The sequence below is a fragment of the Herpailurus yagouaroundi genome, unplaced genomic scaffold (assembly GCF_014898765.1).
Source record: "Herpailurus yagouaroundi ecotype Mexico unplaced genomic scaffold, PumYag 159, whole genome shotgun sequence".
NCBI classification, from domain to species: domain Eukaryota; kingdom Metazoa; phylum Chordata; class Mammalia; order Carnivora; family Felidae; genus Herpailurus; species Herpailurus yagouaroundi.
The window spans coordinates 34,440,969-34,459,883 of record NW_024412400.1 but is presented as its reverse complement, the minus strand read 5'-3'; the positions used below and the strand labels follow the sequence as shown (position 1 = coordinate 34,459,883).

The 18,915-nt window shown below is 36.1% G+C and overlaps 1 protein-coding gene across 1 annotated transcript in view; it reads left to right on the top strand.

Annotated features, from left to right (window-relative positions):
* Positions 1 to 18,915, top strand: part of PIK3CB (phosphatidylinositol-4,5-bisphosphate 3-kinase catalytic subunit beta) — a 143,325-nt gene that overhangs the window by 62,908 nt on the left and 61,502 nt on the right. The window contains exons 7-10 of the mRNA XM_040480320.1: positions 438 to 515; positions 11,523 to 11,774; positions 13,565 to 13,661; positions 16,568 to 16,698. Of these exons, the coding sequence (XP_040336254.1) occupies positions 438 to 515; positions 11,523 to 11,774; positions 13,565 to 13,661; positions 16,568 to 16,698 (558 nt within the window). The remainder of the gene's footprint in view (positions 1 to 437; positions 516 to 11,522; positions 11,775 to 13,564; positions 13,662 to 16,567; positions 16,699 to 18,915) is intronic.

The window sequence follows — 18,915 nt, the reverse complement described above, 5'->3', positions numbered from 1 at the left end:
ACAGAATCGGAAACAGGCTCCAGGCTCTGAGCCATCAGCCCAGAGCCCGACGCGGGGCTCGAACTCACGGACCGCGAGATCGTGACCTGGCTGAAGTCGGATGCTTAACCGACTGCGCCACCCAGGCGCCCCCTAAATGGTCAATTCTTAATTCATCCAAAGCTTTAATATTATTTGCTTTAATATTATTTGTTTATGGTGCTTAATATAGTCACTTTCTTAACAGTATTGAAATGCTGCCAGTGTTTTGCCCAAGAACAAAGTGCTTAGGCACTTTGGTTGTGGTGCTTATTTTAGTACATGTGACTTTCAGTTGTTAGTTCACAGGTCTGTTTTTGTTATTTTGTCAATGGACATGAGAACAGATAAGATGATTTCATTGCTAGCATAGAATATTTATTTCCTTAATTAAAATACTCTATTTCATTCTTTTGCAGCATGTTTGGGAAAATAACAACCCTTTCCAAATTGTCTTGGTTAAGGGAAATAAACTTAACACAGAAGAAAGTGTAAAAGTGAGTACTTGTTAAGATTTGAGTGTTTTTTTTAATCTGCATTATTTGAATAACTTACTGATACACATAAGGAATGTCACATTGGAGATTAAATTTTAGGTATATCGGTCAATTGCACAGGATAAAATATGGCGACTTAATGTAAGACAATTAAGAATTTTTGTCTTAAAGTATTCTTTGAATAGTTGGAGATGTACTGGATAAAGTGACATTTTCCCCTGATGTATTATGTAAAAGAACTTGCTTTAGATCAGGAATTCACCAGGTACAGTTTAAAACAAAACTATAGGTCACAGGTTCCTATGCAAGCTTAACTCTGCTTTGTCAGCCTTGTTAGAGCTGCACCCAGCCTCCTTTTTCAGCCCCCTTTTTTTTCTTTTAAACTTGCTGAACATAGAGAAAATGTAATACCATTTCCTGGAAGAAAATAGATGACTACATTGTGGACCACAAGTTGTTAACACATGGAGATTTATTGCAGAACCCCATACAATTAAGTATAGACTTAACAAGGCATTTTGTCTTAAAGTATAAAGCATGCATTTTCCCCTATTTTGCTTGGCAGGAAATTAAGTGAATAGTTTTGTGATCCAAGAAAGAGATTCACTTAGTTTGAGATGTTTGCTGGCATGAGGACATATTCAGGAGCATCTTGCCAAAGATTACCAGTGACTTGCTTTTATAAATGGACTTTAAAGATCCTTTAGTTAGCTGTCATTAAAATAGGACTGTTTTTTGCTTTTACATTCTCAGCTAGGTTTTAATTTTTAATGAGTGTGTTTATGACCAGTTGGCCTTTGTTTTCTGTTTTAGTGGTAATTGTTTTTTCTTTTATTTAAACTTTCCTTATTAATTTGTGTCCAGTTGCAAAAGTAGAACATGATTGTTGCAATAGGTAAAAAAATTTAAATGCCAGTCATGAAAACAGTTATTGATCTTTTTTCCCCCAAATTGACTTGAGAAGCCTTCCTCCTATTAATTTTCTGAATAAGTTTATATAGAATTGGTATTATTTCTTCTTTAAATGTTTGGTAAGATTTACTCCAAGCCATCTGACCCTAGAGTTTTCTTTGTGGGAAGGTTTTTAATTAGGAATTTAATATCTTTAATGGATATATAGTCATATTTTTATTTCTTTTGTGTCAGTTTTGATAATTGTTCTCTGAAGTATTTGTTTTAAGTTGTTAAATTATTACGTTCATAATAGCCCCTTAAATTAGTTTTCTATTGCTGTTTAGCAAATTACCACAAAGCTAGCAGCTTGAGTACGTATTTATTAGCTTGTATATCTGTCAGTCAGAAGTCTAGATGTGGTGTGACTGGGTTTTCTGCTTATGGTTTTACAAGGTTGAAATCCAGGTGTTAGGTCGTATTTCTTCTGAAGACTCTGGAGAAGAATTTGCTTCCAGCGTGATTCAAGTTATTGGTCAAATTCAGTTCCTGGAAGTTGTAGAACTGAGGTCCTCATTGCCTTGCTGGGTCTTGGCAGGGGATTGACTGGGGATTGCTCTTAGTTGCTAGAGGCATCTTTCAAGCCTGGCTCTGTGGCTCTATTTTTAACTCTATAGAAATGGAGAATTTGTCAAGCATCACATTCTTCCCACATTTTGAATCTCTTGCGGGGAAGAGCCTGGTCCCTTTTTGATGGCTCACCAATATCTCCCTTCTTCAAAGTTAGCTATGTCAAATAGTATAACCTAATCACAGGAGCGAATCCATTATATTCACAGACCCAGAGATCCTATGGGGCACATGATTCTCTACAGTTTGTAGTGAAAATCCTAGGTGTTCAGTGAAGATTCACTATTCTCCCTGCCTGGCACTTGAATATCTTTTGACCTTTTTTTTTTTTTAATTTTATTTTTTATTTGTTAAAATTTACATCCAAATTAGTTAGCATATAGTGAAGCAATGATTTCAGGAGTAGATTCCTTAATGCCCCTTACCCATTTAGCCCATCCCCTCTCCCACAGTCCCTCCCATAACCCTCAGTTTGTTCTCCATATTTATGAGTCTCTTCTGTTTTGTTCCCCTCCCTGTTTTTATATTATTTTTGTTCCCCTTCCCTTATGTTCATCTGTTTTGTCTCTTAAAGTCCTCATGTGAGTGAAGTCTGTCTTTTGACCTTTTAAGTGTGCTTAGAATTCTGTAGCATAAAGCTTTCTGATCAGTCTTTTCCTAGCCTTGTGGTGTTTCACTTTTCAGGTATGCATATTCATATTCAGTGCTGTCCCAAATCTAGAAGATGACACTAGTGCACACAGAGCTCAAGAAGCCCTCTGGTTATAGCTCTAGTGGGAAAGAGGTCTTCTAACTCTGAGAGAGAGTGAGGATCTCCCCACTTTTCCCCTCTATTATTTGTTTCTTGTTGTTTTCTCTGTTCTCATTTGCCCCAGTTTCTAAGAAGTTCTGTGGCATTAGTAGTAGTGGTGGCAGTGGTAGTGGCAGCAGCAACAGCAGTGGGGACAGGACTAAAATGCAGAGAGTTGAACCTTCCTCTATGTTTAGAAGAGTTGTAGTATCAAGAGAATGGGGCAGATCCTCACTGGCTTTTTTGTTTTCCTTTCTCCTTTTCTCTTGTGCTATTTGGCATAGTTCTAGGAAGTGTGGGTGAATAAAGCCTCAGCTTTCTGGCTGGGTGATTAAAAAAAGGGGAGCCCCAGGCAACGAAAAAGTACTTGGATGATTGGAGAGTGGGAGGAGCTTAGGAGAGCAACCCCTTTAAGCTGTTTATGCTTACAGGTTTATTCCTAAACTGTACATATGTGGATCTGAGTCTTAACTGCCAACACACTTTGAGAAATGAACTGTAGCATAAACTACCACCCAGGTCTCAGTCTGGTCACTGTATGCTGCACACATAGGACAGATCCAATAGCTCTGTAAATAATTTGACTGAATTGGTATTAGAACCATAGCTTCAAGGGGCTTGTTGCACCATGGAGTCTTAACCTAATCATTGTCTGCTAAAATATATTAACATTTTCTGTAGGATATAAACAAAACCTGGAGTCCCATAACATAGTGGTCAGAATGGTCTGGGATGCAATTTAAAATTAATTGGCATATGAAGAACTAGGATGATATCAAGTTGTATGCATGATGATAATCAACAGGTGTCAGTGCTGAGATGACATAGATGTTAAGTCACTTATAAAAATGCTGCAAGTAAGGGCAAACACAATTGAATGGAATGGAAAAGTGGAAAATCTCAGCCAAGAAATAGAAGATAAAATAGGTACCGTTTGGAAAATTTAGAACTGAAAAATACAGTAACTTATAATTTATAAAGTCATTGAATGGACTCAGTGGTAGAAATGTAATGAGAAGGGAAAGTCGGTGATTTGAAGATTAATAAAAATAATTTTCATTTTGAACAAAATAGAGAAAAATGATTGAGGGAGAAAAAACTCTTCACAGCCTCATATACCGTGCAGCAATATCAGAAAGTCAAACAGTATCAGAAGGTTGAACATGAGAAGGTAATCTGAATTTCAGAAAGAAAAAGAATATAGTTCAGAAAAACTTTTTAAAGAAATTCTCACTGGGAGCTTTCCAAAGTTGGTAAAAGACATAACAGATTCAAGAAACTCAAATGAACCAGAAATTGGATAAACACAGAGAATTTTAAGTTTAGGTACATCTGATATCACACTTATTAGTCCAATATCCTAACACTGCCCGGACTAGTTATATGGTTCTCAGCACTCTTATATTTAAACTATTAAAATATATGACCAGAGGCACCTGGGTGGCTTAGTTGGTTACGCGTCCTACTTCGGCTCAGGTCATGATCTCACAGTTCGTGGATTCAAGCCCTGCATTGGGCTCTGTGCTGATAGCTCAGAGCCTGGAGCCTGCTGTGAATTCTGTGTTTCCCTCTCTCTCTGCCCTTACCCCATTCTCACTCTGTCTCTACCTCTCAAAAATAAGTAAACATTAAAAAAAATTTTTAAATAGGGGCACGTGGGTGGCTCAGCTGGTTAAGCATCCAACTTAAACTCTGGTCATGATCTCACAGTTTGTGAGTTTGAGCCCCGTGTCGGGCTCTTTGCCGACAGCTCAGAGCCTGGAGCCTGCTTCTGATTCTGTGTCTCCCTCTTTCTCTGCCCTTCCCCCACTCACGCTCTCAAAAATGAATAAACATTAAAAAAAAATTTTTTTTTTAAAACCATAAAATATATATAACCTGAAGAAAGAAACTACCTTAACGTTTTTCTCTTTTCATTTCAGTGCCAGGAACACTAAATAAATACTTGTGCTATGAATTAATACATTTTAATGTAATGATCTCTAACATCTTTATTTTCTTAGTTAAAGGTAGCATAACATTCCTTCCAAAAGCCAGAACAGATCTGCTTTACAAAGTGATGCACTCCATGAAACTGTGGGAATTTCAGACTATTCATATCACTGACATTTTTTTGTGACTAGTATGTACAGGCAGAAAGTAGTAGATTGTGGCCATTATTACAGAACAAGAAGGAAATTAGGTGCAGTGTTGGGAAAAGTTTCATGTCTTGCCCAACACAGAAACATGTTTAATTGTTGAGTTTGGGAATGTAGTCTATCCTCCTTGCTGTAGCAGAATGGGGAAGTTCTCTGCATGCTAAAGCCTACCTTCTGTTGCTCTCCGCATATTTTGGGGCTTGTGCAAAAAGGGTTTCCTTGGAAGTTTCCTGAAGTTGGACAATAAAACATGACTGTATTAAGCATGATGGTGCTCCAAAATTCTTTACTTTTCAAACCTTGAAGATGATTCAGACCAAGCATCAGGAAATGGGACAATTTTGACAAAATTCCATTTGATACAAGTTCAGAGTATAGTTTTTCATGTCTGCTGTCATGGGAGATTCTAAGTTCAGAAAACACGTGGGGTTTTTTTGTTTTGTTTAATTTTAAGTGTAGGTCATTTTTAGTACTCTTGTTTGTTGTTTTTAAATTTTTTCTTTTTTAACATTTATTCATTTTTGAGAGACAGGGAGAGAGAGAGCATGAACAGGGTAGGGGCACGGAGAGAGGGAGACTCTGAGCTGTCAGCACAAAGCCCGATACAGGGCTCGAACCCATGAACTGTGAGATTGTGACCTGAGCCACACAGGCGTCCCTCTTGTTCGTTTTTAACCAGTGAATTACCAGATTTCTCAAGTAGATATAATCTTAATGACTTGATCTTAAATCACACTTTGACTAATTATAATTAGATAATGAGTAATATTTCAACACTTTTTCAGAATATGCAGGGTCTCTTTTTTTATTGTTACCATGTCTTGGTTAGAGTCTTTATTATTATTTTTTTCTAGATCATACCCTTTGCTATTCTTGTTTATAGTTAGTACAGAACTTTTCAAGTTCATTATACTTGCGTTTTTTTACCTTTATATCCAACTGATCCATAGTTTTACTTCATTCCTTATATCTCAATTCTGTTAGAAGTTGGTTGATGGAATTATAACTAGCAGTTTTTGTTTTGGTTCTTTCAATACTAGCTAACATTTATTGAGTAATTATGTAGTGGACTCCTATATGTTTTTATTCTCAAATATTGTCAAAACCAAGAGATGCTAACATTTTTCCAGTTCAGCAATTTATTGTAAGTAGCTTGTTTTTATCACAAAAACATTGAGAAACATTTATTTCTTTATAGTCTACTTGTTATTTTTTGAATAAACTATTTCATATGTAAAAGGTAATAGAATTCATAAGACTTATAACTGTTCAGGGTTACCGAAAGTAAGAACTGAATGTCACTTTTATCCTGAAATTCCTACCTTACATCCTATCATACAAAAGATACAGAATATGTTTTTTGTTTTTTTGTTTTTAATTTTTTTTTAACGTTTATTTATTTTTGAGACAGAGAGAGACAGAGCATGAACAGGGGAGAGGCAGAGAGAGAGGGAGACACAGAATCCAAAGCAGGCTCCAGGTTCTGAGTGGTCAGCACAGAGCCCAATGCGGGGCTAGAACTCACGGACCGCGAGATCATGACCTGAGCCGAAGTCGGACGCTTAACCGACTGAGCCACCCAGGCGCCCCCAGAATGTGTTTTTTGTATGTTTTGTTTTACTTATGATTTATTGAATCTTCACAAATGTAAGAGCTAAGTGTACATGTACTTGATCTGTCTCCATTTCTCTTTCTCTCAGCATGTGCGCGCACACACACACGCACGCACACAGACCCTATACAAAATTTTGACTTTTTAAAAAATAATTGAGAATACTTAATAGTCAAAAAAGTCAGGAGCAAGATTCACGGTAAGTATGTATTATAGTAAGATCCTCTGTAACTGCTTGATGTTGGATTACATATTTTGCTTTCTTGTAGTATACCTCATGGTCAAAGCAAAGAAAACATGATCAGTTATAATATTCAGAATCTCTTAAGATAAACAAACTAGTCATTCATGTGTTTGTAGCTCATCCTGATACTGTTGTAAATTGAGAGATATTTGTGGCTCCTTATGAAGGAAACACAGTGGGAAGTAAAGTGGGCATCAACACTCATGCCAGCATCTTTACAGTAGGTAAAATAATGTTTCACGTATCTTTCTTCTATAGAATCTTTCACTGGGTAGGTTTAAAATATAATATTAAGTACAATTGAGGAAAAGTTATTCTGTAAGAGACAAAAGTAATTCACTCTCAGTTTTATACTCAACCATGTGATGGTTTATGTTTAATTGAATGGTAATATTTGAACTTCCCAAAGAAATAAATGTACTGTGTGTCTTTCAGGAAATTCTGAATGCATATTTTTTCCCCAGATTGGGTTTTGGGTAAGGTTTAGGCAGCAGGTACTTTGTTGTGCCTATGTAAGGTCAGATATAGATATGAAATCCAAGCATAAATACTTTGATCATCAGGTGAGCCTATAGTGGAATTAAAGTAGTCTTAGGGACATGACGTTCATAAGCAGGGTTCATGTGTGAATAGATGAAAACCCCCACCCTACCCCCACCTACATCTTTACATGGAGATTTGTGGAGGATCTGGTGCAAATGAAATAACCTGCATTTTTCTGGAAGAAAAATACTGTTTAACCCCTTTACTTCATCCCAGCATATTTGCCATCTTCAATCTTCCCCACCCACATGACTTCATAATTTAGTAACAGTGATCTGACTTCATAATTTATTAACAGTGATTTATCTATATTTGGTGAGTATTGGATTCCTTTTTTTTTTATTAGCTACATAATTTGATCTTCCTCATTACTTGCTTTCCTTATCTTATAAATAATAATGGACTAGTATTTCATTGTTCTAATGTTCTATAACTTCTCAATAGAATAGGTTGACCAACAGGAGGTATCCATCACAGCACGTCGTCTTTAGGTAGCAGAAAACCTGATAAAAAAGGGAGCTTAAATAAGGGCTTTAAAATTTTTAATATTTTTATTGAATGTGAGGAAGGCTCATCTTATAGAAGAGTAAATGGCTATGCAAGTTTTCAGCAGTTAAGTAATGGTAAGAAATGTTCTTGCAGTGATGAAACAATAATTTTACATTTGAGACTGGTTAGTCATGGTGCTGGTTGGCCCAAAAACATATAGTATGGAGAGGAGACAAGTGATTAGGTTTATTCAGGGTATGGACCTCAGTTGTGTGTGACAGAGGGAGAGACCGGCATTGGCAGAGAGTTTTAGGGAAGGCAAAGGCGGACAAAGCTGATGGGGAAAGAAGGGGAGGTGTTGGTCATTGAAATGAGGCTAAAAATGGGCAAGGGGATTTTCCTGTGGGAGTGTCAGAGTGAGTTAGAAGAAGTGGCTAGAAAGTGAGATGTAGCAATTAGTGATTTGGAGTTGATACGGTGTGGCAAAGTCAGATTCTGCATGTGATTGGGTTTGTGGGGCCGAGGGGAAGGAGAGGAAGTACTGTGGAGATTTTGAGGTCAAGAAACTCGGAGGTCAGATGGATTGATTGCTTTAGGCATGTGGGCCCTGCCTCAACACCTCTTAGTTTTTTTCCCCTCTCATTTGGATTTTTCACATCTTGGAAAACAATTACTGATATGCTCTTTGTAAGAAAATTGAGGGGCGCCTGGGTGGCGCAGTCGGTTAAGCGTCCGACTTCAGCCAGGTCACGATCTCGCGGTCCGTGAGTTCGAGCCCCGCGTCAGGCTCTGGGCTGATGGCTCAGAGCCTGGAGCCTGTTTCCGATTCTGTGTCTCCCTCTCTCTCTGCCCCTCCCCCGTTCATGCTCTGTCTCTCTCTGTCCCAAAAATAAATAAACGTTGAAAAAAAAAATTTTTTTTTAAATAAAAAAAAAAAGAAAGAAAATTGAAAAACTGTACCTCCTTTGCTTATTATTCATAAGCCTTTGCCTGTAGCCCAGATACTTCTTCAATTCCAGACTCCTGTTATGACAGGCGTCAGTACACATTTCTTTGTGTGTGTGTGTGTGTGTGTGTGTGTGTGTGTGTGTGTGTGTGTGTGTTATTTATTTTTGAGAGAAAGAGACGGTGAGTGTGAGGGAGGGGCAGAGAGAGAGAGAGGGAGAATCCCAAGCAGGCTCTACCTTGCTTGGTTGGGATTCTCTCTTTTCTTCTCTTTCGGCCCGTCCCATGCATGCAGGTGAGCATGCTCTCCCTCAAAATAAATAAACATTAAAACAAAAAAAAAAAAGAGGGACATCTGGGTGGCTCAGTTGGTTAAGCATCTGACTTCGGTTCAGGTCATGATCTCATGGTTTGTGAGTTTGAGCCCCTCATCAGGCCCTGTGCTGACAGTTCAGAGCCTGGAACCTGCTTTGGATTCTGTGTCTCCCTCTCTCTCTGCCCCCTCTCAGTCACACTCTGTCTCTCTTTTTCTCAAAAATAAATAAACATGATTTGCACTTTCCTGATTAAAAAAAAAGAAAAAGATAATGACTAGTGCATAGTGATGGAACCTTTCCTAACCTCCTGATAAACTAAAATTACCATTCATTGTGTGTTCATTAATTGATGCTCAGTTTTCCTGAGGTATCTCAGGGAGGAAAAGAAAACTTCATAATCTTGAGTTTTGTGCTCTTCCTATCTTCCATACAATTTTACTAACACTAAATTCCATCTTTTGAGCATTTCATGATAGGGCCAATTCTTAGTGCTTAGGAGAAAATAATTATGGTTCTTATAGGCAATTGCAGTTTTCTTTACAGAATAATTATTATTCCTATTTTGTCTTGGCCTTTAAAAATACTAGTAAGTGTCTTATAGTTTAGATACTTTGAGTATAGCATAAAGGTAAATACAAAGATTTCCTAAAAGTGCTGTTGTATAAATCTTTCTTCATAATTATTATCGTATAATTTACAGAGTAAAAAAAGAATCTCCAGACTTTTTGCCTTATTTCAGGGAACACAGGGGAATATCATTTAAAGTACTGTAGACATAGACTTAAAAGTTGCTTAAGGCTGTGACTACTCAGTCTTGACAGTGTCTGTTTATTTTATTTATGTAAAAAAATTTGTTTAATGTTTGTTTAGTTTTGAGAGAGAGACAGCACATGAGCAGGGGAGGGGCAGAGAGAGAGAGAGAGAGGGAGAGAGGGAGAGAGGGAGACACAGAATCCGAAACAGGCTCCAGGCTCCGAGCTGTCAGCACAGAGCCCAACGCGGGGTTCGAACTCACGGACTGCGAGATCATGACCTGAGCCAAAGTCGGACACTCAATCCACTGAGCCACCCAGGCACCCCATGTCTGTTTATTTTTTATTTATTTGTTTATTCTTTTGACACTGTTTAAAAACATATAACCTTGAATGTTTTTTTTAAAAAGTAATACAAAAAATGATTTCCATTTTCATTCATATTTGCATTAAATTTTATGAGTTTTAGATTGATTGTGAGCATTTGGTGTTATGCTTGTATTTAGGATCTTAAATTTAGATCATCCAGCTATTTTGTTTGGTGCTTTCTAGAATAATATTTTTGAAGTATTTTATTTTGTGTCATTTGTTTGTTTGTTTGTTTGTTTTTGAGAGAAAGAGAGTTCCAGCAGAGGAGGGCAGAAGGAGAGAGAGAAAATCTCAAGCAGGCTCCATGCTGGGCACGGTGCCTGACACAGGGCTTGATCTCATAACAGAGATCATGATCTGAGCCCAAGTCAAGAGTTGGACCCTTACCCAACTGAGCCACCCAGGCACCCCAATTTTAAAGTATTTTAACGATAACATTGTAAAATATAATTGAAAATAAGAGAAGGATAAGTCACCAATGTTCTTACTATCATAGTACAACTAGTTTTATTTGTATTCATTTCTTTGTACTGTCAAAATGTGAATATGCTTTTAGTGAGTATATATTGTATTTTGTTATTTTATTTTTTATTTAAGCTTATACAGTATAGGCTTGTACGCAGTGTAGGCTTGATGATGGTTTCAAAGTAAGAAAATAAGGGCGCTTGATGGTTCAGTTGGTTAAACCTCTGACTCTTGATTTCCACTCAGGTCATGATTGCAGGGTTGTGGGAGCAAGCACCATGTTAGGCTCCATGCTGAACCTGCTTAAGATTGAATCCTGCTTAAGATTCTCTCTCTCTCTCTCTCTCTCTCTCTCTCTCTCTCTCTCTCCCTCCCTCCCTCCCTCCCTCCCTCCCTTTGCCCCTCACCTCCACTCTCTCTCTCCCTCTAAAATAAAAATTTTTTAAATGTAGGAAGAGACTTGGGAGACATTCCATCCATCACTTCCTTTCCAGTTTTGCAGAAGAGTAAGACAAGATCCCGAGTAAATGAAGTCAGTGGAAGTGAGCATATGATAGTAATAGTTTTTATATTTATGGTCTTGGTTTCTGTAGATCTGTTTATACATACATTGAGACCTCTTGGATTAAGTGAAAAATAGGTTAAAATAACAGTTCAGTGAAGTATCTACTGATTAATTATAGCCTGATGGTTCTGTGGACAAAAGGTTTTTCCTAGAGTTGGTATGCTCCTTCTCCCAATATACGATTTTTCTTCAAAATAGAGGTGTTCATTAGTACAGTGTTCATAAATCTGTGTTTGTTTTTGTCTCCTTCATTATAGGTTCATGTCAGGGCTGGCCTTTTTCATGGTACCGAACTCCTGTGTAAAACCATCGTAAGCTCAGAGATATCAGGGAAAAATGATCACATTTGGAATGAACCACTGGAATTTGATATAAATATTTGTGACCTGCCACGAATGGCTCGATTATGTTTTGCTATTTATGCAGTTTTGGATAAAGTGAAAACGAAAAAATCGACTAAAACTATTAATCCCTCTAAATATCAGACCATCCGGAAATCTGGGAAAGTGGTAATTATGCACTACTGAAAAATTTTTGTAATGGAATGATTTTAAGACTCTTTGAAATAATTGAGTAATATAAGTGAAATTTTATCATATAACTTTGGTCCATAAGAAGTGATTTTAAAAAGACAATAAATATCCATTTTTATATTCTGTTTATTTATTTTCTCTTCTGGCAGATTTGTTTTAGCAAATGTCCTACTGTAAGTGTTCTATTATAAATATTATACTTTTAAGAATAGAGAGGTGAGGGGTGCCTGGGTGGCTCAGTCACTTAAGCGTCCGACTTCGGCTCAGGTCATGATCTCACAGTTTGTGAGTTTGAGCCCTGGGTCGGGCTCTGTGCTCACAGCACAGAACTTGCTTTAGATTCTCTGTCCCCCTCTCTCTGCCCCTCCCTCACTCATTTCCCCCCCTTTCAAAATAAATAAACTTAAAAAGATACAGATAAAAATGAATGAAAAGATCTAAAAAATTATATGTCCACAGTCCCTTAACTAAAATTCTAGGTGCCACCTATACTTGAACACTCAGAATTTTAGAAAGATTACACAACACACTTCACTCAACACACCCTGTGGGATCTGGAGCACAAATCTGTAATCAAACACATCAGTATCCAACAGTGAAATCTGTGACTTCCATACTGAATGAGACAAATGAAGAGTATCAGTTAAGTTCATGCCATTTCTGACCATGTTTTACTGTCAAATGAATTATTATTATTTTTTTAAGGTTTATTTTTGAGAGAAAGAGAGCGCTTGCGTGCATGCGTGAGTGGGGAGGGGCAGCAAGAGGGGACAGAGGATCCAAAGCAGGCTACACACTGACATCAGCAAGCTTGATGTGGGGCTGGAACTCATGAACCTCGAGATCATGCCCGGAGCCGAAGTCAGATGGATGCTCAACCGACTGAGCCACCGAGGTGCCCTGCACTGTCAAATGAGTTATGGACAGACCTTTAGTTTTTCGAGGTTGTTAGATTTTGAGGTTGTGGAAAAGGGATGGTGTACCTGTTCTGATACTCTCATCTTCCATTTCCTGTTTTTAGTCAGGTCTTTTTCATTTTCTTATAAGTTTAGAAGGCATGGAGGCATGAATTGTATACTTTTTTAAAAAAACTGGTTACTATATTTATGTATGTGTATTTGTATCCTTTATTTTTTACTGTGAGAATGCAAGGCTTTTCTTGTGGCTATTACCATATAGTTAAAAAAATAAATTTTAGGATGTAAAAGTCACAGAAGAGTTATTTCCTCAGTGTTTTTTCTTCCACTGATACAGAATTTTACTAAAAGCTTTTGACTATTTATAAGTATTTTTGGTAAATTGTGACCAAGTTAATTGGTCTAGATACCTGTGTAAGTCTGTGAGCTTGGCACTTCCTTTTTAGAAATATTAATAAATCCTACAATACCAGAATACATTGCCTTCTCCTACGTAAGATTTACTTAGGCTTAAAGCTCTTAAAACATATAGCCTGACATTATATCACGCATATTTTCTTGAATCATTAAAAATTCCTTAACACTTGCAATGTTTATACATTAAATACTGTTTTTTGGATATGTTATTTTATCATGAGACATTAATTGGCTTTCAGAGTTTTCTTGAACCACTGTAAAGATCTTGAACATTTTCCCATGTATGTCTTGTTTTATTTTGGATGATTTTTTGGAAATCATCGGGAACTCTAGCAATTTCTAGAACTAAATTTTTGAAACAAAGGGCATGTACACATTTACATGCTAAAGTTCATTTTCAGCGTATTTATGCAATGGTATCTTTTTCAACAGCATTATCCTGTAGCATGGGTAAATACAATGGTTTTTGACTTTAAAGGACAGTTGAGATCTGGAGACATAATATTGCACAGCTGGTCTTCATTTCCTGGTAAGATTTATATCCTAATCCTTAAAGAGTAACTTTTGGCATGTGGACTAGTTACTGTTTCTTTATGACTCACTATTCTTTTAGTTTAGTAAAGAAACCTTCATTTCATATCTTTATTATTCTTTCTAAAACAGATTCCCACAGATTGTTTTAATATGTTTAAAAAGTGATTTATATCTGAATATATTTGTTATCTTAATGAATATGTTGTTGTTTTAAACATTTTATTTTTGCAGGTTTTGGAGAAATTGTCCTAAAAAACAATGTCTTATAACAACCTTTGTTGTGCCTAGTCATACTAAATTTACTGCACTAATAGAAGGCACATCCACTAACATGGGAGGAATAGTAAAAATACAATAAGTGTTTAGTTGGCTTTAACGCGAAATTTGAGCTATAATTTGTCCGTATTTCTTAAATATTATGCAGAGCACCCCAATAAGGTAGATAGTTTTATCTCCATTTTACAGATGAGAAAAGTGAACCTCAGAGATGATAAGTTGGTCAGTCGTACATAATTGGCTCAAAACCAGGGTTTATACAAAAGATTGCTTGACTCTTTCCATTATTCCATATTGCTTTTTTTTGAATGTTGGAAGTTTTTAGTGTAAGCTTTGCATTGTAATAGTGGTTTTCTTTTTTTCCCCCTGCCTTCATAGCTCATTAATACAGTTAATAAAATTGTGAACTTATGTGCATTTTAAAATTACTTTGTGGGTGACAGACGTTTGAAAATATTCATTTATTAGTAGTTGCCATCTGAGAAACTGGTTTTGGATAATCAGTTCCTCACAGACGTATTTAAAACTCCTCATATTCTAATATTTTATGTGTATATATATATTCTTTAATTTCTGCTCTTTCCTACATATACTTGTAATAGTTTTTATTAATCATGTTATTCCCAAAATATAGAATAGTATGCATTTATGCATTTCTTAAGAGAAACTGTGAGTGTCATAACAGTAAAAGTTATGCATTTCAGCAGTTATACTTCTTTCAAAACCTTAATTTAGAGTCACACATGTTCTCCAGAATCTCCAAGCAACTTGACTCGTATTTTTGGCAGAATTGATGATTTTGGACAGTATTAACTTGGCATACCATGAACCTGACTTCATCTGTAACAAAATATAACATGAAAAATAATAAATGAACACATTTTCTCTGCATGTATCAACTCTAGAATTGTCACTTTATCCCTGTAGGAGTGAGGCTGAAATACAAATAGTCTTTTTTTTTTTTTTTTTTTTTCAAATAATCTATTATCTAGAGTCCCTAGGTCATCACTAAAGGCTATATAATCACATTTCTGGTTGCTTTTATATCTTTCCCGATTTCTTCATGTATACACTAGGAAATATTCTATTTTTTTTCCATTCTGAAAGAAAGTAGCATTTTCTGTGCAGTGTTCTGCTCTTGCCCTTTTAACCTTATGTATCTATCTAGAGTGCTGCTGATGCTTTTTAAAGTAGACTTATCTTTTGATAATTTAAGCAAGTGTTACAATGAATAACCTTGCTTATGTGTAGGTATTTGTGTAAGATTTCCTAGAGATGGGTTTATTGTGTTAAAGAATATATACATTTGTTATTGTACACCTGAAACTGATAAATCACTCTATGTTAACTAACTCTAATTAAAATAAAAACTTAAAAAAAAATAAAAACTTGGAATTTTAAAATAAAAAAGAGTAAATACATTTGTAATTTTGATGAATAATCACAAATTGCTCTCCAGTAGAGACTGTACCAATTCATACTCTCTATAATGTATTAGAGTGCCTTTTTGTAACCCCTTTTAAGCAAGGTTACCTCTATGTGTTTGGGACTGATAAGAATACTAAAATGGTACATTTTAGTTTAGATAGATTGCATGTTATAGGACAAGGAAGTATAATGCTACCATAAGTATAAGATTTTAATTTGCTGAGAAATCTGATTTAGAAGTGTTATAAATGATGAGAATTGTTTCCTTCTATGAAATTTGACAATATTAAACATGAGCAAAGAATTGATCAGGACCTGAAACTTGCAAATACTTTGTGAAGATTTTCTAGCATTGGTAAATAATTCAAGTGTGCATAGTATCTGGATATTAGGCCTGGACACAATGGATTTTTATCTTTTGTTTCCTTAGAGAACAACTGCTAAAAATCAGTGTAAGGAAGGACATACTAGTTTGCAGATGGGAGACTTGAGGATGTACTGCTAATTCTGTTCTCTTGTCTTGAGTTTAATGTCTTTTTAATAGTTTATCTGTGAAATGAAAGTTACATGAACTCCGGGGTTTTATGAGAGCATTGAAATGTAAGATGCCTATGCAAAAGTCTGTGAATGGACCATTTTAGAGTGTGGGAGCAGTGCCTTGAAGAAAGACGCAGTTGATAGCAGTACCACTTGAATGGAGTATTGCAGAGACTACTGGAGAGGTGTTTAACTGTATCAGCAGTTATGGAATGATCTAGGAACACAAATAGCATTAGGTTTGTTCAAAAGAATGTCATTGATGACCCTCAGAAATAACAGTTTGGGTACTGTGGTGACCACAGAAAATAAGAAATCCCTATATGTGATGAAGTTAGGAAAATTTTTTGGGTCACGTTATTTTGATGGGAAGCAATTCCAATGAAGTCTTTTTCAAGATTGAGAATTCTTACCAAATTTGAAGGAAGATGTGAGGTACGTATTAATTTTTGTAAACTTTCTCATTTTAGAGATGTGTGTAAACGCATTCAACTCTTGTGTCAAGTATTAACAGAAAATTAGAGGCTTACTGATAAAATTATCTGACAAATTCCTTAGGTAGCATACTTTAAAAATAATTTTCATGGTTGAAATCTATTAAGAATTTTAGTTTAGTTTCAAAAACATTTTTTAAGAATCAAAATTATTTGCATATTTTAGATGAACTTGAAGAAATGTTGAATCCAATGGGAACTGTTCAGACAAATCCATATACGGAAAATGCAACAGCTTTGCATATCAAATTCCCAGAGAATAAAAAACAACCTTATTATTATCCTCCCTTTGATAAGGTAAGCTAATTATTTTAAAGGCCACTATGTATGAAAATCATTGAATTGTTAGTTCTTGGCTCTACATGTTTATAATGAAACTTTACAAAAACTTTTTCTTTACAAACGTCACATATTTGTTGTCAGCTTGATTCAGTGGAAAGACCACTGAGCGTGGAGCCAGCTAACTCTTACTTAGTCTTGGCTTCATCACTGACCAGGTAGAACATAGTATCTCTGGAAGTCAGGTTTCTCATTTATAAAATGAGGAAATTATAATGGTTCTCTGAGGTTCTTTTCAATTGAAAACGGCTGTAAATGCATTCATATGTAAATCTGAGCATGTGAAACGTCCTTAAAGCTTGCCCAGCATATTCAGGGATTAAAGACATAGTCACTGCTGTTGTTAGAATTGGTATTCAAAGAACAGATAATTTATGTTGAATATTACTATTAGGAAGACTTCCTAAGGTACTGTTATTTATGTAGAATCTATACCAAGGACTTCCATTTCTAAACACATTTCCTTAGTATACAAACTGCTTATCTTGGCAATCTGGAGGGTATCTCGTGGATTTGAAAATGGGGCTTTGCTAATTTATATTCTAAGAGAGCTAAGTTGTCATATGTTTTATCTTCAGGCTTGGCATCATTGCTTCACGTGTGATTGATGCTGATTTTTATGAGAAAATCTTGAAGCAAATTCTCAGAGAATAACTAATTTATTTTATTTCCTTAATCTATGTGAGAATAAACTTCCCTTAAAAATTGATAATATACCGGTCAGCTAAGCATTCGACTCATGATTTGGGCTCAGGTCATGGTCTCACGGTTTATGAGTTAGAGCCTCACATCAGTCTCTGTGCTGACAGTGAAGAGCCTGCTTGGGATCCTCTCTTTCTCTCCCTCTCTCTGCCCCTCCCCTGCTCATGTTCTCTCTCTCTCTGTTTTTCAAAAGAAATAAAAATTCTAAATAAATAAATTTGATATCACACTAAATAATATTCAAATCAATTGTATTTTAAAAACCAGCACTACCAGACCTGTATAGAATAGATTTCTAAAGTAGTATGTAAATTAAACTTGTTACCTAATGTTTCTTCTTTACTCTCATTTTAATTGAACTTTATCGACATAAGAAGCAACTTTTCGGGGCACCAGGGTAGCTCAGTTGGTTAAGCATCTGACTGTTGGTTTCAGCTCAAGTCATGATCTCATGGTCCATTCAAGCCCCACATCTGTCAGTGCGGAGCCGGCTTGGAATTCTCTCACTCCATCTCTCTCTACCCCTCACCTGCTTATGCTGTTTCTCTCTCAAAATAAATAAATAAATGTAAAAAAATAAGCCTTTTTATTTCAAATTCTTCTAAAGTATTTTCCTGATTAGTAAATAATAGGGGTTATTACAGCAGAAATCTCAAATCTCAGATATGTCAAGAACCATAGACCTTAGTGTTCATTGAGTAGAAAAAGGTATTTTGACTCCTCTTTGCATTCATGCCTTGGCTTTATTCCTTAGAATAGCAATTTAACCAGAAGGCATAGCTACTTGTGATACATTTAATAGTATAAGCTGCAGCTATTTTTGTGTTGTTATAGTGTGAGTTCAACAATTATAGTTTCTTTTGGATGAAATGGGGGGAGAAGCAAAGTAGGAGGAGAGAATCCCAAGCAGACTCAGCTCTCAGCGCTCAGCTGGGTGCAGGACTCGATCCAACAAACCATGAGATCATCACCTGAGCCGAAATTAAGAGCCAGATACTGAACCAACTGAGCCACCTAGGTGCTCCAAAATGGGGTGCATTTTATTATTATTTTTTAAAGTAATTAATTTTTTAAATTTACATCCAAGTTAGTTAGCATATAGTGCAACAATGATTTCAGGAGTAGATTCCTTAGTGCCCTTACCCATTTAGCCCTTCCCCCCTCCCACAATCCCTCCAGTAACCCTCTGTTTGTTCTCCATATTTAAGAGTCTCTTCTGTTTTGTCCCCCTCCCTGTTTTTATATTATTTGTGCTTCCCTTCCCTTATGTTCATCTGTTTTGTCTATTCACGTCCTCATATGAGTGAAGTCATATGATATTTGTCTTTCTCTGACTAATTTTGGTTAGCATAATACTCTCTAGTTCCATCCACGTGGTTGCAAATGGCAAGATTACATTCTTTTTGATTGCCGAGTAATACTCCATTGTGTGTGTGTGTGTGTGTGTGTGTGTGTGTGTGTGTGTGTGTGTGT